This window comes from Mercenaria mercenaria, chromosome 19 (genome assembly GCF_021730395.1).
Source record: "Mercenaria mercenaria strain notata chromosome 19, MADL_Memer_1, whole genome shotgun sequence".
Lineage (NCBI taxonomy): Eukaryota > Metazoa > Mollusca > Bivalvia > Venerida > Veneridae > Mercenaria > Mercenaria mercenaria.
In genome coordinates this window covers 16,286,943-16,311,571 of record NC_069379.1, presented here as the reverse complement: position 1 = coordinate 16,311,571, position 24,629 = coordinate 16,286,943, and the positions used below count along the sequence as shown (strand labels likewise).

Here is a 24,629-nt window from a genome sequence, read left to right as displayed (position 1 = left end):
TCTACTTAGGTGTACTTAGGTCTAGATTAGAGTTACCTTCATACTATGGCCTAAACCGTTTGAAAACTGAAGTGTTTGTTGTTGAGTGACAGCTACTTTTTAACTTCCTTTAAGTTATAATTCTTTATAATCTCTTATTATATCGGTATCAAAATTTGCTGTCAGTCGACAAACGACTTGTTTTTTTTCTTTCTTTTTTTTGTAATGTAAAAACCTTTGCGTGGTATGTAGCGATTTATTTATTGTGCAATAATTTAGCGGCGCCATTTCAGTGCACTACAAAAATCATAATTGGAGTTATAATAAGATACGATCAATGTAACAGAGTGCAATGATGATAGATATAATTTAATGCAAAATACACTATTATATAACACGTTATAATATCTAATACATTCTACGTTGAAAAAGTATGCAAATACAATATTTCCTAAAATGTTTTAACTATATTAAACTATGGAATAACCATAGTTTTCTTATTGTAAAAATATTTAATCGCTAAAAGTAAAACATGCGACATTCTTGTCCTTACTGTCCTTGAACTTTAGCCTGCTGGCGGCAAGTGATTCTGCCTTTGCGACCAGTGCAGGCTGATCATGGTCTGCACTGTTCGCTATTCAGTCAGTGCATTTTCAATAAACACCTCTTCGAATAAGAAATGGTATTTCCCAACGTGTCTAATGGACCAGTCCATTCTAGAAATTTGGCAGGTTAAGAGTTAAACTATGTAATTTATGACACTCGGCTGTTGACTTTGAGAGGTTTTAAACACAGAAACACACATTTGTCGAAACAGAATTAAACATCTAAAGTGACAGAAATATAAAAAACCTTAGTTTATGTAACGAATGGTTTACATAATGTATAAAACACTGATATTTTAAAGCTATTTTAGATCAAAGTTTCATATTTCAAAGCATGAACAATTACTTTATATAGTTTATGTAAACATAAAATAAATAAGTTTATGTTATTAATAGTACTTTGCATTAGGTTAAAAATAAAACAGAGTATAAACGTGTACTACGAAGAAAAAGAACTGGCTGTGTTTTAACACTCAACCGTTACTATATAACATTAAATTATGTATGCAAACTTGATTTATATATTTAGTAAACTTTAAGTTAAATACATGAAATTTTCATAACTTAAAGGACTTTATACATTTTGAATTAAAAAAACTGAAGATAAGATTTTTTGGTAGAATATGGTCTTAATACAGCTTTTTCACTGTTGTATTATTTGTCCCATAGTCACTTTCAGCAACTGTTACTACTGTTCGCGGTGTCGTAGTCACATTCGTTTATATGTCTTCTAACAGGCTCTATTGATTCTTGGTTGTCGTCGACTCGATCTGACGCTTTTGACAATCTGTAAAATAAATTTATATCATAAACAATCAAACAAGAACATGTCTCTTCATGCATTAATATTGAAATTTTCAAATGAGTATGCATTAACAAAATACATTTCAATAGCACAGTTCCTTACCGCTTACGACGAATTATAACTGTAACCAATACTAGAATTACTGCAGTCACAAGACCCAAACATACTAGCAATAAAGCAGTCATTGAGTTATCTTCACCAATCTTTGTCCCTGAAACGACGAACAACATTGATTTAGATACATCCACAACGGCCTATTTAGAAATAAATAAAACTTTGGTTTAGTCATTCATGTTAAAGTCATTTTTAAAAAAAGAAAAAAAATCTATAACAATAGTGAATTGCTAAATGTTATCTAAGTAGTATAACTATGAAATGTACATATTGATAATCCTAAACTAACACTTAGTGCTCCTTCAAAGCAGCATACCTGAATTTCACTCACTGCCGACGTGGAGCGCCTGTGAAAAGTACAGACTCCGGCATATGTCGGATTCGAGGGATTAGAACAATAAGAATCTTTAATGTATTTATTTGTAACCATGGTAATACTAACCCGAACCTTTAGTCAGTTTACTATATATTATACACTAAATACGTGCAGACGTGCAATAACTTGCATATTTTTGATGTGCGCTCATGATAATCACTTCCGGACATGCGCAGAAGCCCGCTTCAGGTTTGCAATGAGCGACTTCGAACATACATTTATACCTGCTACGTTTTCCCGCCCAGTTGTCGTATGACTTGTGATTTGATCAGTACTTTGTAGAGAGGTACTTGACGTGTCAGTTCCGACTGTACTGACATGTAATCCAGGGCTGGCTGAAGATGTCTGGCTTGACGCATTTGAAAGTGTTGGCGTGTAGTTTATGTTAGTGACTGGTCCGGATTTCTTCGCATCTGTATGAAATTTGACCCTTGTCTTAAAAGGTATATTTAACTGAATGCTTTTTGAATATAATTCCAAAGTAAATACCTATAAAATCATACCTAAATCAATTATTTAATTCAAATGCATAAGTACAATATATTTGAAAAACGGAGTACTGTGAAATGTAGAAGGTATTTGTAGATCAGATTGTACGATTGTACGAAACCATTATAAATAACTGCACGCTAGTTTCATGTATGATAACGGAAATATCGAATCAAAACAGTTACCATGACCAAACTATCCAGTTTTGAACTATACACAATCACACATTGGCTATATATTGATTTTATGATGAAACATAGAATTCAGAGATAATATTAAAGTCCAATATTTTCGGAGGTATAAAAAGAGATAAAAGAAGGCCACATTCATAGATATAAAAAGTCAGGTCGTATTCCTTTATCAAATAAGTCGGATCGAATATTTAAAAGAGATATTGCATGAATTATGTCGTATACATGGAAGTTGTGTCGTGAAGTTAAGAACAATTTGTGTCGTATACATGGAAGTTGTGTCGTGACGTTAAGAACAATTTATGTCGTATACATGGAAGTTGTGTCGTGACGTTAAGAATAATTTGTGTCGTATACATGGAAGTTGTGTCGCGACGTTAAGAATAATTTGTGTCGTATACATGGAAGTTGTGTCGTGATGTTAAGAACAATTTGTGTCGTATACATGGAAGTTGTGTCGTGACGTTAAGAACAATTTATCCTTGGGTTACAAAATTCCATTGGGGTCAAAATAGCCTGCAAGACAGTAACCGTCTAGGCAAGAACAGATAAAATATTACAGCCGCTAGAAATATGCTAATGCAGATAATTCATATTCTCTTTCCAAAATAGCTCTAAGTATAGGCCTTTCAGATGGGACCACCGTTGACACAAAACCAAAAGTTAAAACATTTAAATCACGGAAAAAGAACTGCTCAAAAATTAAAATTGTAAACCCGAAAAGATTCTGAGTTGCTTACTAAGGATAGAACTTATTTTCTTTATTTTGAGCCGAATTGACGCATTAATATCAAACAATGACAGAGCAAAAGTCAGGCCAGGTCGGCAATTGTAAAAAAACAAACAAACACAAGACGGTTTTAATGCTGTTTTCTTCACCTCTAGTGACCCCGTTATACAAACGTCTTGCATAGTTATAAACTTATAAAATAAAACTTCTACAAAAAAGTACACACAGTTGTCAGAAAATCTATCATTATTGATACCAAAGTAAAAGTTTCGAAGATATACATCTTATTTATGACAATAAGTTCACATGTAAGTCAAATTGTACAGGCATTCTTGGAACAAGAACTGTTATTTAGGTTGAGCACTCACCTTATCCTCCTGAGCTTAATCCCCTTAACATTGTTCTTATTTCTCTTGTTAAAGAAAATGCTCGAATGTAAAAGTTATGCCTTTGGAAGTGCCCTTGGTTCTACACTTTTTCAGTATCTCGACCGTAAACCATGGGCAGACTACTACAATTTTCTCAGTGTCTCAACCGTAATTCATGGGAAGGCTACTGCAATTTTTCAGTGTCTCAACCGTAAACCATGGGAAGACTTCAGACTCTACTATTTTTCAGTGCTTCAACCGTAAACAATAGGAAGACTACTACAATTTTTCAGTGTCTCAAGCGTAAACCATGGAAAGACTACTGCAATTTGTCAGTGTATCAGCAGTTAACTATGTTTCAGTGTCTCAACCGTAAACCATGGGAAGACTACCTCAATTTTTCAGTGTTTCAAGGGTAAAGCATGGGAAAACTACTGCAATTTTTCAGTATCTCAACAGTAAACTATGGGAAGTCTACTGCAATGTTTCAGTGTATCAACCGTAAACCATGGGAAGACTACTTCAACTTTTTAGTGTCTCAACCGTAAACCATTGGAAGACTACTCTGCACCATTTAGGCTTTGTATAGCAAGACTCCAAAAGTGTGTTTCTGTACAGGGAGAACACTTAGAAGGGGTAGCATAAAATATTTTAATCTGATCGATAATTTGGAGATACGAAGCCGAATGACAGATTTTATTGAACACACCTCGTATTTCATGATTTAATGATAAGAATGCTGACCGTTTTGTATTTGCAAGTAATAAATTTGATAATGAATAATTTGAAAGGTAAATACCGAAGCAGTATCTCTGATGGCAACTTGTTGGTGGCTCATCAAAACAGTAACCGAAGAAATATCCACAGTTGACAACGGTGAAATTGTAAGTATGTAGGCAACAGTTATCATACCATTCTAAACAAGATGTCCGATTTACCAGCCCTTCATATGTATCTGGATTTCGACCTAATTTCGGATAAATTGAATAATGCGTGTAGCCATATTGAAATACAAAGTTGTAAATGATGTCACTATTAACGGAATAATGCCAAAGTTATAATTTAGCCGAATAATGAAAGATTGGTAAACACTGAATTATAGTTGTTATCTTTAAATGTATATTAGTGCCAAATTTCGTATCTGAAAAGAAAAAAAAAACAACAACAAAAAACACTTGCTACATGGGAAAAGCAAAAGCTTACATGTTTATGTTTTGTTACAGCACTATTCAGTAGATAAAACAAAAACTATATGAGCCGTGTCATGGGAAAACCAACATAGTGGCTTTGCGACCAGCATGGATCCAGACCAGTCTGCGCATCCGCGCAGTCTTGTCAGGATCCATGCTGTTCGCTAATAGGTTCTCTAATTGAAATAGACTTTGAAAGCGAACAGCATGAATCCTGACCAGAAGGCGCGGATGCGCAGGCTGGTCTGGACTCATACTGGTCGCAACCCCACTATGTTGGTTTCCTCATGGCATGGTTCATTATACAGTTATAGTTTAATAGGATATAAAGCGAACAATCACTAAAACTGGAAGTTTATTCAACGGTCATTTGTTACTGACTCAGCTTTAATTATAAATGGAACTATATACACATTGTTTATATTTAAGGTGAAAATATACATACACGACTTCAACGTCATCAGGATGTTTGAGGTCAAATTTATATGTCTAGTATTTGTAAAGACGGGAGATTTTTCTTTACACCGTCATGTGCATAGAATGACGACGGAGACTAATTAAGTGATATTTGTTAACTAAAGTTAAACGTGTTTCAGGATGCTTGAAGTGACAATAAAAGTATGTGACTGCAAAACGACTGGGCACGCCTGTAATATATAACAGACTCCGGTATATACCGAATTCAAGCAATCGTAGAAATCCTAATCCTGACCTTTAATCAGTATGTTATACAAACTATACGCTAAATGCATGCCGACATGCGATAATTTGCGTATTTTGCCGTTCAATCTGATTGATTATCACTTTCGGACATGCGCAGAAGTATAAAAAAAAAACTATCTACCATTCATCCAGATAGGAAACTTTGTTCCACAACTGTACATAGAAGGACAAGTTGTACTCATTGGGTATATACTCTTATACCAAGTAGTTATATTTATTGCGAAAACATCACAGAATGTCCAATTAGACGTTGCGTTGGTTATTAAAACTGTTGGATCTCTAGACGCCAGATATGGAATAACAGGCATCTCTGCATCACATAGGTCTGAAATTGAAATAGAAAATGATAATTAAGAAACCATACTAGTTTTGATATTTGTGTAAGCAAATATCAATGTAGGAAGATAAACTACATTAACTACACACTCTTTCTTACTCTTCATTAAGTTACAATGGAACCGAAACGTCAAGTTTTCCATATTGACTTCTGAATTTCATACTAGGTGCACGACGTCATTTTAGTGCGTGTAGTCTTGGCATTATTTTCTTATTATCGTATTAAAAGGTTATTAGCCTTGCATTGAGAAATATGCATTCGTTCTTTAATGGAATAATTTTGCACTCCTAGAGTCGCGCAATATTTCCGCTGCAGAGCTCGTGCATATTTCTTGATAAAAAGCTAATAACCTATAAATCTTTGATCTTCGTTTAAGCAAATGAACTACAATACTAGTCTGGTCAGTGTAACATTTTTTCATTCGTATACATTCAAGTTCTTACAAATCTGAATCATTTGTGATCAGAAAATTAATTTATTACCTATGATAAGTTCAGAAAAGTGGGATAATACCGAGGAGCGTAATTATCGCGGACGAACACTGTGCGACATTGTGAAATAGAACATGAAACTACATAATGTAACGGTGGATCACTGTAAATTAATGTCACTATAACTTCAATAATATACCTAGTCCCGCCACGTTCAGCTCACTTTGTACTTTGATTATTTAGTGGTGTAACGCGCCTTTCAGGTAAGAAAAAAAAAAACATCTAACAAAAAGAATATTTGCGTTTTTATTTGCGTGAAAACAGTTAAGTTTTATGAAGAAAGCCCCTGACAAAGGAATTTTGATTACAAACAAAACACAATTACCTGAATCTGATTCGTAACAACTTGTGGCTTGGTGTGCTGGAAAACAAAAACAAAAACAAAACAGTTGAACAAGTGTATTCAATTTAATGATGGATCTACTGAATTCGCACGACAGTAGAATTTACCCTTACCCTGCTAAATTTCTATAACGGACTTGTCCATATTTCAATTTGGACATTATCATTAACTGTTAAAGGAGTGCTTACCAAAAAAAGATACTGACTGAATAGCGAATAATACAGATCTTGATCAGACTGCACGATCGTCAACTTGAAGACAGAATCAATCGTGTCTAGCATGGTAATGGTTAAGTTATTAATAACATGAACAATTTTGTCATAATCTGAACAAATACATTTTAAAAACTGAGAGAGAATGAGTTAGTTATGGTAATTTAAATAACAGAATTTTTCAACGAATTTGAAACAGCAGTTTTTGAAAAGAACTTATTTAAAACAATTAACATAAAAAATTCGAACTAACTATTATTCTTTTACTGTCAATAAATATTGAAATAAAATGAGCCGTGCCTTGAGACAACCAAAGTAGTGGGTTTGCGACTAGCGATCAGCATGGATCCTGACCAGACTATTCGGATGCGCAGGCTGGTCTGGATCCATGCTGGTCGCAAACCCTTAATAGTGGTTTTCTCATGGCACGGCTCAAATAGTTCCGTTCAAACGTAAAAATCTAAAGGACATAGAAAGTACAGTTTCACAAACTGTATATTTTTAAATTTTGACTTTAATTCAGAAAACCTGTGCTGAACTATAGACCGATCGGTAGCATAAACTATTTACCGGCGATTTTTATCAGGAGTCGTGTAATATTAAATTTTGAATATAACTGACTACATCACTATGAAATAAATCTATATATTGTTTACTTTAATTTTTCAACTGACGTCTGGAAAATAGTGTAAATTTTAGCTTAAAACACTGAAAATTAATCTGAAATAAAAAAAAAGATTTTGTTGATTTCGTATTAAAGATGATAAATTCGCAAATATCCCACCTTGCAGTTTAATTCATTAAAAACAGACATTGCAACTGGTGTCCGCCGGGTAAAAATGTTTTAAATAATTCGTGTTAGTATATAAAGCTACAACAGCGATAGAATAAATGAAAACATACCTGTAGCAACTCCAGTAACCACAACAAAAAACACAAATCTTAAACACATATTCAAAGTTAAGTGCAACTCAAATTTACAAGTGATCATTACATGGATTTATTTTCCATTTTATGAAGTCAATTTTCAACAGCCGTTAAAGAAGACCTCCATTTTGTCATGATCGCTATATAATTGGAGTACATAAACGTAAATAATTTATGTAACTGCCCAAGGTTGTATGCACAACATGACCCGTCTATTATCGATTCAGGCGGGTTTTTAAAAATGTTTTCTTCCTGTTTGTCAAACGTTCGGAGTTGCATAAGAGGTTCCTTGTACTCTACGCTAAAATTTGTATCCATAAGATCACTACAATAATTCTTAAACCAGTTTCGTCTTTCATCTCCCTGGTATTTTATATAAACATATAAAATAAAATTGCAACACTCTGAATATTTACCTTTCATGTGTTCATTATTTTTCTCTCGAATTGTTAGCTCAAGTCACGTTGAAAAATCTACAAAAGTTACGTCATGCCTGGCAGTCTACAGATATCTAGATCTAGTTACGTTGAGAAGTGCAAAAAAATTAAAATCACGCCGAGCAGTTCACAGGGAAACAGTCACGTTGAGCAGTGCACAGTAGTCGAGCTGATCGGTCTACAAAGGTGCAGTAATGTTAAGACTCTACACTATTCAATTCATACCGAGCAGTTGAGGTGTCACAGTCACGTCTATCGGTCTTATATGCTCAATAACAAACCCATCGACCCAAGTCCAGCCCTTCCATGCTGCAGTCAGGGTCTACAATATAGGATTTATATATACATATAGTCGTGTTTTGCGTTTCAAGCGGCAGTAGCGTGATAATATTGTTGTTAAACCGCACTTCGTTTTTACAGCAATGCTTATCTCCCTTGTTTTCATTTATCTTTGCCGGAAATAAAAAGCTTCACCGTACTATTATCAAATAAAAACCTGAATTTAATATAATATTATCACCAATGTAAAATTTTGTTTTATAAGCTGCTATTTAACTGCAATATCTCAGCTTATTTCATTATCTTATGTTTTTTTAATGAAACATTATCATATTTTGATTATAAATGTAGCCCTCTTTAAAAAGCTGACTAGTTGTCCTTTATTAAAACAGTAGTTCTTGGAAATGCTTCTGCGTCCTTTATTAATATAGTAGTTCTTGGAAGTGCTTCCGTGTCCTTTATTAATACAGTAGTTCTTGGAAGTACTTTCGCGTCCTTTATTAATATAGTAGTTCTTGGAAGTGCTTCCGCGTCCTTTATTAATACAGTAGTTCTTGGAAGTGCTTGCGTCAAGATTAGTTTGCATTCTACATTTTGTTGTTTCATTTACTTATTTGATATCAATCCTCACAGGTTTCAGTTTACCAAGCATGTATATAACCAATACACGCTAACTTATCACCTAATCACAATATATTTTAGAGGAATTATATTTTTTGTCGGTTGTGGACCGTTACTTCGTTTGTGTACTTTTAGGTTCTTTGAAGGGTACATAATCCGTCTTGGATGCTGTATATATTGCAATATTAAAGGACATAAAATGAATTTTGGGCAGAGTGGTTTGTTTAGAGGAATTTCGGCTATGGCTCTTAGATATGCATATAAAGCAATGTCATTAGGCTCGATTATAGCGTATCTAATCCCTCTTGCATGATGTTTATAGTGCGTTCTGTTTCGACATTAATTTACGAGACATGAAACAAAGAACTGAAGAGCTCATTAAAATTTTCTGAATAAAGTTGAACATAGTCGCTTTTAGAGCGTTTTCGATAGTTTTCTGCTATACGAATGCACTTTCCCAAATAATACTATGACCTGTTCATTTGAGAATGTGGAAATTAAATGTGAATTGGCCAACAAGGATCATCACACATACACACACTTAACTTCAATAGGATCTCATGGTCGTAAGTTTGATCCTGTGGTGAGGCATATGTTGTCTCTGTTGATTTGATTTAGTACAGTGTGTCTGGAATCATTTCATCATCCTCTTCTGATTCAAATGACTGTGACTCAATGCAGATTTGGAGCGTCGGTATAAATTACAGACTCCGGTACATACCGGATTAACTAAATTTGAACGAAAATATCATAAATGTATATACTTTGTAACCATGGTGATACTAACCCTAACCTTTAGTCAGTATTTTATGCATATTGTACACTAAATGCATGCGCACATGCAAAATACATGTATGCATATTTTTGCCGAGCGCTACAATTGATAATCACTTTCGGGCATGCGCAGAAGACCGCTCCAAGTCTGCAATGAGTTACATCGGATTCAAATTAGTACTGGTACAGAATCCAATAATACAGGATATGTTAACGTCCTGTTGTAACAGGAAAACTGTTGAAAAAAGGTGCTGAACCCAAAACAGTCAAACACACCCACCCAAGACTGGGTAATAAAGGATTGGGAGAAATCTGTCTGTAACAACACATTATGCTAAGCTGTTACATTTCTTGATGGATGTTTAGATACTTTCTCATGACATGAGTGTTATACTGTAGATTTTATGCAGATACAAGGGAGAAAAAAAACGACCACTTGGAATTTTCTCTCCCTGGTTATTTCGTTCTCCCTACTTTTTATATCTTAATTAAGGGAGAGAAAACAAAACAAACAAATTAGTTTGTTAGTTTTTCCCCCTTAGTATCTGTACATTAACATAGAAGAAGACACTGACCAGAAGAAAAAATAAATAAAAAACTTACCTATTTTTCCTTCTCTGTATGCTTAGGTTTTATTCCTTGATATGTTTCTTTTACGAAAACCGAGAAGAACAAACTCGTTGTTTTCTTCCCAAATTGCTTACCTTGTTTTTACTTTAGCTTTTTTTACACAACATTGGAGAAAAATATGACAAGATGTTTTTCATCCCATGTTAAATATTTTTCCTTGAAAATTATTGTACACCGAAAAGGGGACAAAAAACTAATCGCATTAATAGATTGTGAAAGTAAAGAAGCTGACTAGATGTTTTTTCCCCTAATATATATATATTTACATTTTGAAAAAATAAAAATATTTAGCTGCTGATAGGGGTAAATGTGGTGGCCATGAGGCAAAATCGTTGACCGCTGACCGCGGATGAGGGGTGGCCGCTGAAGCGGGTAATAAAATAGAGTAAAAATCGACTAGGGCGTCACAAAACAGAGTCTTACGAAGTTTGTAAAATAACAATTATCGTCATTTGATGTACACTTTTTACGGAATTATCTTTAATATCATCTTTTTGTTTATTTTAAGAAACATAATATTGCTGCAGTATAAATGTAGGTCGTGTTTTTGTTGAATATCAATTTAGATCTTTTTAATATATGCATTTCAGATATGTAAATATGAGCCGCGCCATGAGAAAACTAACATAGTGGGTTTGCGACCAGCATGGATCCACGCAGTCTGGTCAGGATCCATGCTGTTCGCTATTAGTTTCTCTAATTCCAATAGACTTTGAAAGCGAACAGCATGGATCCTGACCAGACTGCGCGGATGCGCAGGCTGGTCTGGATCCATGCTAGTCGCATACCCACTATGTTGGTTTTCCCATGGCGCGGCTCATATGATCTTTTAGTGTATCACAAGTAGAATATGTAATACGAAAACACCGATATCTCTTACACCTTTTTAGGTATTCTGCTTGTCATATCGGCATTTTCCGGATTTTACGGAAATTCAAGTGTGCATTAGGGTACTTAACCTCGGAAAATGTCGGAATGCCTAAGGAGAATAAATAAACAAACGTATAAGAATAGCCTGACTGTCGTAACGGACGCACTACCTTCAATTACATTTTGAGAACGAATTGCATCAGAAAAAAAATGTCCCCTCGCTTTTGTTAAAAGACACATTTAAGCTATTCGTATTCTCCATTCCATGTCTTGAGTAAACCGAACGGGTACACCCCTCACTGTAACTATGGATAGCGCAGTATAAGTTGAAAAATGTTTACTAAGTTACATCGGTATGAACTATAACATGCTAGTACATGTATATACAATGCAGTTGTCTTAAACAAGAATGTAACGATGGCATGTGAGTAAACGACAAGTAAAGTTTCTTTCCAGTGGGTCTGCAAAGTATTCACAAGTGTCTTATTTATCTATTATAGTTCTTAATCCATCCACATTTTATCATAGCTAAGCTCAAATCCTTTCAACATCCGACTTGTGATTTCCTCATCCGCCATTGTTTTTAATAGAGTAAATAGACCGAAGGGATTTGTCTCTCTTATGATTGGTAACACACAACTAATGTACGTCTGAATATATTCATAGGGGTTTTGTGCCATATGAAATAAGTGTTCAATTATGTCAAATGTATGCGGTGGAACAGCAACGACTGCAAGAAATAACTTGTCCGAGAGTTCCCTAAATAACAGTCTCTCTTTAGTCTCATCCTCCGATAGTTCTGCCATTTTGTTTACCAAAGGACAACGAAGTAGTACAGTTGAATCGTCTGCAATCAAAATATCGAGATGCTCTTTCAAAGTGTATGCTTCCTCTTGTGAGACTTTGCCTCGTAACAAATTCCTAGACGGAATCATGTAATTTGGAATGCATCCAAAAGTTATACAATCTTTCAAGAATATCAGCGTCTGCAATAATATCTCAACGAATTCGTGTCTCTGAAATGTGCCCGATCTCTTTTCAAACACCCAGAAGATCAGGTTTTTCACTATGTATGAAGTGATATTAGCGCATAATGGTTTCAGTTCATGTTTCGCCAGCATTTTCATTGCAGCATACACCTTTATCTGCGTGTCATTGAATGAGCGTACCAGAGATCTCTCTGCAAGTGTTAAAGAAATTCTCCATTGCAAATTCTCCTCTTTACTGCCGGACAACCCAACAGATACAACAAATACATCTGTTTCTTTCACTGCATTCAGGTCATCTGAACTAGGCCAGGCATTTTGTCTCTCTCGTTTAAACCAATCATATAATACCGATTGGTACGCACAGGGAAATGCTTGAACAAAGTCTATAGACACATAGCAGTTCGGATATGGAAGAGGAAACTGACGTGGTTGTGCAGGTCCAGTTACATCATCACACTGGTAATTTTCGCTGATCCAACCTTCTACTTTTACATGTTTGCAACCATACTCTACCGCTTCAATCAATCTTTGGCCATTTTTCAAATAATCGTTGTCCGTCAATGATTCCTGAATTCTTGATGTAAGTGAGATATATTCCCTGGACCTTACAACATGTTTTAAATGTAATTTTGTATATCCTGCGGGAACATCATCTAAATCAAGTTCAAAGGCTGCCACGCAGTTTTCAACTGCTTTGAAATCTGTCGTTGGATAAATTTCAAAACATCTAACTGCTGGCTGAACAAACATCAAATCTAAATCACTTTTCCATGAAACTGTCATTCCTTCGCCACGACTTCCGGGAATAATAACATTTATGCTTTCTGGATAGTTTCTACATGCTACTCTGGCAATACCTTCGGCTCCATTGTCATATATTTTGACTCTTTCCTCCAAACGCTCCTTTGTATAGCCGAGTTTGTCAAGGGCCTCGTTATAAAAGGAATTAGGTAACCATTTCCTTCCATTTAATGATTCATATCTAGTTATCAGCTGATAAGGTTCCATCTCACAATAGCTTGAAATACGGAACGGAATGTAGCTTAATAATCATGTAAGATTTGAAAACTGCTGTCTAGAAGTGGAGCCCGCTGATTCACGTTCATGGCACCATTGAACATTCCTGAAAGAAAAATACGAAGCATTCAGAATTATCGCCATTGTATGTCGCACCCAATTTCCTCCTCTGCAGTGACCGTGATAATAGTATTTTAAAGTTTAACAAGACCTGTCATTATCAGTGACAAATGCCCCGAGCATTTTTGGAGCTAGGGGTCTGGGTCTTACGCATGACACATTGTCTTATTATGGTAAACATTTATGTCAAGTGGTTTTAAAATGCCTTCAAAGATTACAGAGTAATGGACCGGACACGAAACAGACATTGTTAACATTTGATCTCTAAGTGTGAGCTTGGCCTTGGAGGTAGTGTTCTGGACCTTGCACATGAAACGTCGTCTTTTTATGGTGAACATTTATGCCAAGTTATTTCAAAAGCCAGAGTTATGGACCAGACACGAAACAGACATTGTTCTAACATTTGACATCTAAGTGTTACCGTGACCTTGAAGCTATGAATTTGGGTCTTGCGCCTGACACGTCGACACATCTAACATTTATGCAAGGATATATCAAAATCCATTTGGCATGGCAGGGTTACAGACCAGACAAACAGTTACACGGACGCAAGATGCAATTTTCAATATGCCCACCTTCGGGGGCATAAATATAGAAAGGCGGAGATTCTGACTTTTTTCAAAACTACCTTTTAAACGTGTTTGTACTCAATCAAATTTTCTTGTTTAAAATATCTAATACGTTTATGTGACTTAGAATATAGTGTCGTCTTAAATTGGATGGCTGAAATTAATTTAAAATATACTTTTGTAAACGTTGTATTTCAGGTAACTTTTAAATATCAACAAAATATGTTTTGCGTTAGTGTCCAAGACATTCTTTGACTTTTATCACACAAGTGTGATAATGCATGCCAACAAATGCTGAGAAAAAAAGTTATACACAGAGGCATTTAAATACTTCGCAAATTCTACTAAGTAGATGAATAAAATACACACGTTACATCTATATCTTTTCGTAGAAGACTAGATTTGGCAGGGGAATGTCTTAGTCTAAGAGGTCTGTCGCAAAATTCCCTTTTTGTTTTATACCAGTAGTTAACAAGTAGCTTTGACTAATATCATAATTATCACACTTAGTGTCATGACCATCAACATGGACCTTAATCTAATCGAATTACACAACGAGGATAACCTGTTTAGAGATTTAACTTATTTAGCGTTAAGGTCACACCGGCATCATGGGTTTAAAATCTGGACAATATGGTATGCTAAGGTTGTGTACAAGTGATTGAAGAATGAATGGTATCAGTAATAAACTATTACGGTCACGAAAAACCAATTCACGGAAAATATTGAAATATATAATATCATACAATAGAAAGTGAAACTGCATTAAGTCTCCGTAATCTCTAGAAACATCTTGAGTAAGTAAAGAACCTTAAGATGACAGAGAAAAAAAACTCTGACAGTTAGTAGTAGTTGAAGTAGAAGTAGAAGTAGCAGTAGTACTAGCAGTAGTAGTATTAGTAGTAGCAGTGGTAGTAGTAGTAGGAATAGTGGTGGTGGTGGTCGTGATGGTGGTAGTAGTAGTGGCAGTGGTAGTACTAGTAGTAGTAGTAGTAGAAGTAGTGGTGGAGGTGGCGGTAGTATGAGGGCAGTGGTAGTGGTGGTAGTAGTAATAGTAGTAGTAGAAGTAGTGGTGGTGGTGGTGGTAGTAGCAGTGGCAGTGGCAGTGGTAGTAGTAGTAGCAGTAGTACTAGTAGTAGTAGTAGTAGAAGTAGTGGTGGAGGTGGCGGTAGTATGAGGGCAGTGGTAGTGGTGGTAGCAGTAATAGTAGTAGTAGAAGTAGTGGTGGTGGTGGTGGTAGTAGCAGTGGCAGTGGCAGTGGTAGTAGTAGTAGCAGTAGTAGTAGTAGTAGTAACTATACGTTGAATAGTGATGCAGTAACTAGAGACTGTTTTTCAAGAAAAACGTATTTATCACACCACTTACCATGTAGAAATTGTGGAACGCCACAAATTAAGGGCTCCCAGGGAAATCACTGAACCATAACAATTCACAAATTTATACAACTGTGATACCTCCTGTGAAGTTTGAGGTAACTCCAACCATTGGTATAGGAGAAGTAGCACAGATCAAAGAATTGTACACATCAAGGGTCATGACTCAATTCATCAAAATATGATGACAAGATGCAAAACTATTTTTTTTTTAAACTAATCACTAGTGAGTTTTGGTGGAAGTCAGCCTAATTGTAAATAGCAAGCAGTTTTACGCTTTTAAGTATTACAAATTACGGGCCGTAACAATGCTGAATATATGCCGAAATAAATGGAACATGCCGATTATATTTTTAACTACTGAGTAGGCTTGGTATTAAAAAACCTGAAATGTTTGTTGGACATCTTCCCTGTGGTATAAGACAAGTTGCGAAAATATCCTAAAATTTGAAAAATGAAGGGATATTATTCCCCTGAAAATCGCTCCATCGGAACATGCTAATTATATCCATAGTAATACCTGGCACTTTTCACCCTTTGCAGGATTTGGTGGAAATCTACTCTATATGTATAAGAGAAGTAGCTAAATCATCATAAATTCTAACGAATCAATGGCAATAAATCTGCTGAAAATCTCCGATTCGGGACATGCCCATGAATTACAAAACTGCGCTTGGCGATGATCCTTTTGTGAAGTTTGGAGTTTTTATACTTGTTGCCCGGACAATGTAGAATACGGCAAATCGAGGGCCATAGCTCGACTGAACAGCTGAACCGGAACTTGCCGACAATACATATAGCTTGACTTAGCACTGATTAGTCCTGTAAATGACCAAAACATCAAACATTGATGAATCAAGGGCCTTAACACCGCTGAAAATTATCGGATTGAAAAATGTCTACATTATGGATAATTACGCTTGACAGTAATCACTTCTGTAAGGAGGGGCCTCCGTGGCCGAGTGGTTACGGTCGCTGACTTCAAATCACTTGCCCCTCGTCGATGTGGGTTCGAGCCTCACTCGGGGCGCTGAATTCTTCATGTGCGGAAGCCATCCAGCTGGCTTACGGAAGGTCGGAGGTTCTACCCAGGTGCCCGCTCGTGATGAAATAATGCACGGTTGGGCACCTGGGACACCTTTGGTCTTCCTCCACCATTAAAGCTGGAAAGTCGCCATATGACCTATCATGTGTCTTTGCGACGTTAAATCTAACACCAACAACAACTTCTGTAAGGTTTAGTTGAAGTTCAGAAAATGAATCTATATGAAAGTGATTAAAACACCATTAATTTTGACGAATCAAGACCAAAGACTCCGCTGGAATTCATGAAACGGAAAATGCGGACGATATGCACAACTTGTAAAGTTTGATGTAAATCCCTCCACTGGCGTCGGATAAGATGCAGAAAGATGGACGCTCCTGGGTATTTATGTGGCTATTCTTTTGTTATCTCTATTGTTCTTTTAGCCACGTTAAAGGAAAATATCTACAGAAAAGTCTTACGGAATCAATGACATCAAAATGCACCTCATTCACCTAAGTTTGCAAATGAGGGCTCGGACAGACGGACAGACAAACGGACAACACTAAATCAATATATCTTCCTCAGTAGATGTGGTAATTAAAAACTCTTTTGAATGCGATTGTAGTGTCTGAGGTTTTAATTTTATTCCTGTAGTACTAAAATAGTCTAATATGATTTAATGACTTTTTTTTTCTTTTTGGTATTTTTTTCCAAAACAGATAGCAATTTTTCTCCATCTTTAATAGTCTGTAGAAAATAATGATAATTCTCTGATATCCCATTTCCATTTTCATTTGAGCCTTGTCATGAGGAAACCAACATAGTGGGGTTGCGACTAGCATGGATCCAGACCTGAGCCTGGGCATCCGCGCAGTCTGGTCAGGATCCATGCTATTCACTAACAGTTTCTCTAATTCCAATAGGCTTTGAAAGCGAACAGCATGGATCCTGACCAGACTGCGCGGATGCGCAGGCTGGTCTGGAACCATGCTGGTCGCAAACCCACTATGTTGGTTTTCTCATGGCACGGCTCATTTCCTGTCTGTGATAATGATGATCCCAAGCTTCAGTTAATGTGCCATTTCATTTTTTCATTCAATTTGATGAAACAGTTGTTGTTTCTTGTGTCAGCTACATTTTGATAAAGGACCACAATGGAAATAAGGATTAGTTTCCTTGTTTTGTGTCATCCTGTTATCTTAATGTTGTGACATGGTTTAATATTTCTATTTTTCCTTCTTATTATATACACATAGTTTTAATCAAAGCTATTTATTTGCAATGAATGATATATTTTAAGTATAAATCTCTTATCAAAGCAACCTTTTGTTTAAATCTTGTTTGCAGAACTTGTTGCAAGTTTTATTTGTGTTAATAACATTCATCATTTAATGCAGTTTAGCTTCCATTTTTTTTTCTTGGTTTCATATATGTATATTTTGCACCATGTAATGAAATGTTGAACTATGAAATAAATGAATGGACAAAATAATGCAACTTGTTTTCCACAATTTTGGATCACACGGTGCATGGATATGATGAAGTAGTTTATCACATAATGGTCTGACAAGTTAACACCGTGACATGATAACATAGGTTTAAACATCATAGTAAAACACTTTTTACAAGTTAATACAAAATGTAGCACACTGTGGGAATCTCACGATCAAAATAATCTCTAAACTAAAACAAATAAATACATGAATACTATGCGATGATATTGAAGCAACTTGATCATGTAATTCCCCATAGTGGTAACAAAGGATAAATATAGACCATGAGAATGATAGTTAATAATATCATATAGCATCGAAGATAAAGTGCTTGCAGTCCTGGGTTCGACTTCCACGAGTTTACGGAAGGCCTAGTTTGGTGCGTAAACCCAATGTTATTTTTTTTCTTCGTCTAAGACAAAAGCGCATGGCATTTGTGCTACTTTTTAGGCTTGCAGGATTGAAAAGCATGGCGTAAATGAAACATTAAAAAATGAAGCGAGAAAAGGGTAAATAAATCAATATCATTTCAAATGAAAATAATTAAAAAAAAAAACTGCTTGTGAAAATATTGAGGTAAATTAAATATCCGAATTATTATAAAGAATATTATATTGATTAACTTAGATTAGATTACAAACTTAAACGATAAAGTATTGTCAAAATTGTTAATAGGTGTTAAAATATTTCTTGTCAAAAGTAACAGGTAAAATTCAAACAAGAATAAATTATAGACATTCGGTAATGATACTTTGACGCAACTACTTTTTAAATGTATTTAGAGCCCTGGAACATTGCTATGCATTGCAATATTTGGTACATTTTTGTCAAATGCATTTGCTCACAAACCGATACGTAGATAAGTTATCTGTGGAATACCGTCAGATTTCACACATATTTTCGATCAGGTCTAATAGCGTGCATTTCCTAGTAGAATTCAGTTCAATGTGCTGTGGTTTTTTGTTTTGTTAAATATTATGATTATATAGCATGCGAGAAAAATGTTACTTATTGACATAATAATTGTTTTCGTAAAAGGTTTGCAATAATTGATATATAAGACAGCAGAACCAATACAATGATATGTGACCCAATGGATTCTGACCTTTATGCTAGTGAATCATGATTTACAGAAGAAAATGTTACTTTATTCCAACAAATATTGAAAGTTTACTTTCCGATCATTTGTTCCAGCAGCAACAGTGCTATAATGTACATTTTTAGCACTAATATGCTTCAGAAAAATGATTTCTTCCGTATGTAAAAAGGGTATATTTATGATTGTGTCACGTAAACATTGTTCTTTATGCAGCATTGGACACGATATGTGTTCATTTCATACATTTTATATTTTTGATGATCAAAATACGTGATACATCGTAACGGACAAATACAATACAGTTCACTGTAAAATGTTCTTTTAATAGATGGTGATTTTAATGTCCGCTTTCTGGAGATTCTATTCGACATATACATACTAGGTATAGAAGCTATTGCATAATAGCAAAATTTTATGGAATATATCTATCGTTTTCTTGTTGTTGTTTTTTTGTTGGATTTAACGTCGCGCCGACACAAATATAGGCCATATGGCGACTTCCCAATTTTGATGGTAGAGGAAGACCCAGGTTCCCCTCCGTGCATTATTTCCTTACGGGCTGGTACTTGGGTAGAACCATAGACCTTCCAAAAGGCAACTTGATAGCTTCCTCTCGTGAAGAATTCAATGCACCAAGTGAGGCACGAACCCACATCGATGAGGGGCAAGAGATTTGAAGTCAGAGACCTTAACCACTCGGCCACGGAGGTTCCTTGCCTTATTTTAGTTGGTTGATTTTAGCTGGCTGTATTTTAGAAAGTATTTTTTTTTATATGTTATCGTAAAACATTGTGTTTTCCATGAAATTATATGGTATCTCGTATGTTTCTGATATTTCACAAGGACAGAATTTTACCAAGACAAATACGTAAGACCACGTAAGAAATACTTACCGTATTCCATAGTCGCTGCACACCGGGGTCGTCTTGTGATAAACTGAATACACTTTATGATCAAATAGCGCCACAAAAATCAGTTCCAAAGTCCAAATAAAACTTTTAGATTATAGTATATTTCAACAGCAATTACTCTTGAAAAGCATAAAAATAATAATGCACGATCCACTTACAACTTTTCCTAATACGCATTAAAAACTACTCCAGGCTCTTCAATACGGAAGCTTATTAAAGGTGAAATGCATTTGTTAGTATTGAAATTTATTTCCTGTTTCAGTGTTACACCAAACTGCCGCTGCGTAAGAGGTATCCTTCTCCTTGAACAAGAGCTGTCACTAATGGTGACAAATACCCACGCAGCACCTTGACCTTTGACCTGGTGACATTGACCTATGACCTGGTGACCCCAAAGTCAGTAGGGGTCGTGTACTCAATAAGCTACTGTCATAGAAGCAATAGAAGCTAATAACTAGCATACATTGATAAAAGGTTGATAAATGAACACTATCGTGTTAATGAAAGGATTAGACCTTTGCGACCACTCGATAAACTACTACCAATCGTTGAAAAACATTCCTCTGCCGACTGTGTTGGAGCTTTTCCCATTTCATCATGATTTAGCACAAAATTTTGTTCGACGATCAATCACTGTCACAACATAATAAAAAAAGGTTATTTGTAAGGTAACTACAACACATCATGAAGTAGTTAGTTATCACAACGAACATGGTACAGAATTTGCAATCGTTGTCAATCTCCTTTTGCAATAGGTACCTGTAATGTATCTACAGGTGTAATGAAGTATTTCGACCCCCACAGAATAATGACCTCCCGGTCATTATTCTATAGAAAAAGTGACCCCCCGGTCATAGTATTATGACCTCCAGATCATAGTACTATGACTCCCCCACGTGAAGTAAACTGAACCTCATGAAGAATATTGACTCCCATAAAAAAAATGACCCCCGGTCATTTGGTCAAATTTAGTGATTACTCATGTATCTAAGGCCTAATTGCTGCATTTTATGCCCCCACTCGGGGGAGGGGGCATATAGATTTGCCCTTGTTCGTCCTTCCGTCCGTCCTTCCGTTTGACCATTAGCCCCAGATACCATCACTTGACACAGAAATCAGAACATTCCGCAACGGGAAAAGGGATTCTATTTCTAGACGCTGTATCTTGGTGTATACATTTTTTTTTCAGGAAAATAACAATTCACAATAAGTTCACAAAACACACCAGTGTTAATAATCCCTGCAAACTTCGGTATGAAGTAATTCTTCAGAAGAAAACTGCACAAGAAACTGATAGCATAGAACTTAGTATTAATAGAAGTTGCAATACTTAGCAGTGGCAGTAAAGTACGGTAGCGGCAACAATAGAACGTAGTAGTAGTAGTAGTAGTAGCAGTAGTAGTAGTAGTGGCAGTGGCAGTGGCAGTGGTAGTGGCAGTTGCAGTAGCAGTAGCAGCAGCAGCAGCAGAGGAATAAGTGACAGCAACAACAGCAGCAGGAGAAGAAGAGGTAGATGTACAAGACGTATTAGTGGAAGCAGGTATAGTAGTATCAGTAGTAGCAGTTGTAGCAGTAGTAGTAGAAGTAGTAGTAGTAGTAGTAGAAGAAGAAGAAATACATGTAGTAATAGCAATAGAAGTAGCGGCACCAGTAGTAGCAGTACAATCAAAATGTTAACTATTGGCAATGGAGGGTATTAGAGTTGTAGATCTAGTAAAATAGTCCGTTAGGTTTGGTGGGGTTCACTTTTTAATAGATATTATCGTCGAAAGTCTTTTTAGGAGCCGGTGTTTTACACGGAAAGAGTAACTTTTTTAAATAGAATAATGTTCGGGAATCGATATTGTATGAGAGTTCGAATGTAGTAATTTCGGCAGTGAGTATTTTACATGGAAGGAGTCACTTTTTCTATAGAATAATAACCGGGGTCGTTATTCTATGAGATTCGAAGGGAGTCATCTTTAGGGAGTCAGTATTTTACTTGGAGGGGTCAGTTTTTCTATAGAATAATGACCGTGGGGGTCGTTATTCTATAGAGTTTTCAAAGGGAGTCAGTTTTTTATAAGGGGAGTCAATATTTTACAGGAAAGGAGTCACATTTTCTATAGAATAATGACCGGGGGTCATTATTCTATGGGGGTCGAAATACTTCATTACACCGGCTTTGCTTAGTAATGTAAAGCGTTGTTCTACTATACGAATCATTTGTCCTCCACTTCTTATTCACGTGGGTAAATTGGCAGTCACTTGCGGAGAACAGATTTGTACTGGTACAAAATACAGGAGCACTGGTTAGGTTAACAACACGTCGTTACATGATTGAGATACTGTTGACAAACGGCGTTAAACCACAAACAAACAAATCCAGCTGGCTTACGGAAGGTCGGTGGTTCTACCCAGGTGCCCGCTCGTGATGATATAATGAAAGGAGGGGCACCTGGGGTCTTCCTCCACCATTAAAGCTGGAAAGTCGCCGTATGACCTATCATGTGTCGGTGCGACGTTAAATCAAAAAAAAAAAAAAAAAAAAAAAAAAAAAAAAAAAGAAATAAATAAAAATAAAAAAATAACACGATCGCAATTTATGAACTATCATTTATATAAAATGCAATAAGATTTCTTTAATAAGATTAAATGAATATCAATTAATTTGTGTTTAGAAAAAACAGAGTCAACATATTTTTGATAATGTAAATTTGTAATATCTTCGATGTTCATTTGAGCCGCGCCATAAGAAAACCAACATAGTATCTTTGTGACCAGCATGGATCAAGACATACCTGCACATCTGCGCACTCTCGTCAGGTTCCATGCTGTTTGCATTCAAAGCCTACTGTCATTAGAGAAACCGTTAGCGAACAACACGGATCCTGACCAGACTGCGCAGATATGCAGGATAGTCTGGACCCATACTAGTTGTTTTTTATAGGTGGGCCGGTGGTCTAGTGGTAACACGCTTGACTGCCAATCCAGATGTCCGGGGTTCGTATCCCGGTCCAGGAACTGGAAATTTCTGAGATGCTCTTGAGCGTCTCCCACCTGACTAAGAGGCCTGTATTGGTTCTTTACAGGAAAGACGGCTTCGCGGGTATCGGTGCTGTACACCGGGCACGTTAAAGGACCAGACTGTCTATTCGCAAAGAGCTAGGCTAAGTTAGCCGGACAGGCCTGTATCTCTCTCTGTTCTGTCTGTTCTGGGTGCTTTATCTCACTCTGTCCCTCTGGTCAGATCGCTCTGTGTCTGTACTAGTGGAGGATGAATTTCGCGCCCTCTGTGGCTGCGTTTGCTATATATAAAGAGCCTTTGAACGTGTTTATCATGAAAAGGGCGCTATATAAATCTGGTATTAAGTCACAGCAACCCGATATTAAAACAGGCTTGTAATGCGATTTGCACGCGGTTTCCTACTATTTGCTTTGTAAAATTTAATCAAATTTTACGTAAATTATATCGTCACGCTGCCCTAACGAATGAACCGAATCGGCTGTGAGACCCCTCAGATTGTAGATCAGAATACTAATTTCACAGATATATCTTCAACTATAGCCCGATATTAAAACAGGCTTGTAATGCGATTCGCACGCCGTTTCCTACTAATTGCTCGGTAAATGTGAAATTTTACTCAAACTGATACAGTCACCCTGTCCTAACCAATCAACCGGATCGGCCGTGAAACCCCTCAAATTGTAGATCAGAATATTAATTTCACAGATATGTCTTCAATAATAGAGAGACACAAACATATAAGTCACACCAGCCCGATATTAAAACAGGCTTGTAATGCGATTTGCACCCGGTTTGCCACTATTTGCTTTGTAAATATCAAATTTTACTCAAATTGATATCGTCACTATGTCCGAACCAATAAACCGAATCGGCGCTGAAACCCATCAAATTGCAGATCAGGATATTAATATCACATATATATCTTCAATTTTAGTCTGACACAAACATATAAGTCACAACATACCGATATTAAAACAGGCTTGTATTGCGATTTGAAGGCCGTTTCCTACTACTTGCTCTGTAAATATGAAATTTTACTCAAACTGATACAGTAACCCTGTCCTAACCAATCAACAGAGTCGGCGGTAAAACCCCTCAAATTTTAAAACAGAATATTAATTGTACAGATATATCTTCAATAATAGGGAAACACAAACATATATATGTCACAACAGCCCGATATTAAAACAGGCTTGTAATGTGATTCGCACGTGGTTTCCTACTACCTGCTCTGTAAATATGAAATTTTACTCAAACTGATACAATAACCCTGTCCTAACAAATCAACCGAATCGGCGGTGAAACCCCTCAAATTACAGATCAGAATATTATTTAATATACAGATATATCTTCAATTATAGGGAGACGCAAACATGTAAGTCACAACATCCCGATATTAAAACAGGCGTTTAATGCGATTTGCAAACGGTTTGCCACTATTTGCATTGTAAATATCATATTTTACTCAAATTGATATCGTCACCATGTCCGAACCAAATCGGCGCTGAAACCCCTGAAATTGTAGATCTGAAT

General features: G+C 36.1%; 2 protein-coding genes across 2 annotated transcripts; both read right to left on the bottom strand.

Annotated features, from left to right (window-relative positions):
* Nucleotides 1-329: 329 nt before the first annotated feature.
* Nucleotides 330-8,105, bottom strand: LOC123542948 (uncharacterized). The gene is made up of 7 exons (XM_045329002.2): nt 7,857-8,105; nt 6,724-6,759; nt 5,692-5,895; nt 4,457-4,624; nt 2,104-2,292; nt 1,492-1,600; nt 330-1,371 (listed from the first exon to the last, which is right to left on the bottom strand). The coding sequence occupies exons 1-7, from the start codon at nt 7,942-7,944 to the stop codon at nt 1,260-1,262; spliced, it is 906 nt and encodes a 301-aa protein (XP_045184937.2). The 5' UTR covers nt 7,945-8,105; the 3' UTR covers nt 330-1,259.
* Nucleotides 8,106-11,597: 3,492 nt separating this feature from the next.
* Nucleotides 11,598-20,250, bottom strand: LOC123542985 (uncharacterized). The gene is made up of 2 exons (XM_045329044.2): nt 20,072-20,250; nt 11,598-13,603 (listed from the first exon to the last, which is right to left on the bottom strand). The coding sequence occupies exon 2, from the start codon at nt 13,486-13,488 to the stop codon at nt 11,995-11,997; it is 1,494 nt and encodes a 497-aa protein (XP_045184979.2). The 5' UTR covers nt 13,489-13,603; nt 20,072-20,250; the 3' UTR covers nt 11,598-11,994.
* Nucleotides 20,251-24,629: the final 4,379 nt, after the last annotated feature.

Coding starts and splice junctions, on each gene's coding strand:
- LOC123542948 (XM_045329002.2), bottom strand. CDS start 7,944: ATGATCACTTGTAAATTTGAGTTGCACTTAACTTTGAATATGTGTTTA. Junction 5,896..6,723: donor TTGTTACGAATCAGATTCAG/GTAATTGTGTTT, acceptor TTTCAATTTCAG/ACCTATGTGATGCAGAGATG. Junction 1,372..1,491: donor GTTATAATTCGTCGTAAGCG/GTAAGGAACTGT, acceptor TTTATTTTACAG/ATTGTCAAAAGCGTCAGATC.
- LOC123542985 (XM_045329044.2), bottom strand. CDS start 13,488: ATGGAACCTTATCAGCTGATAACTAGATATGAATCATTAAATGGAAGG.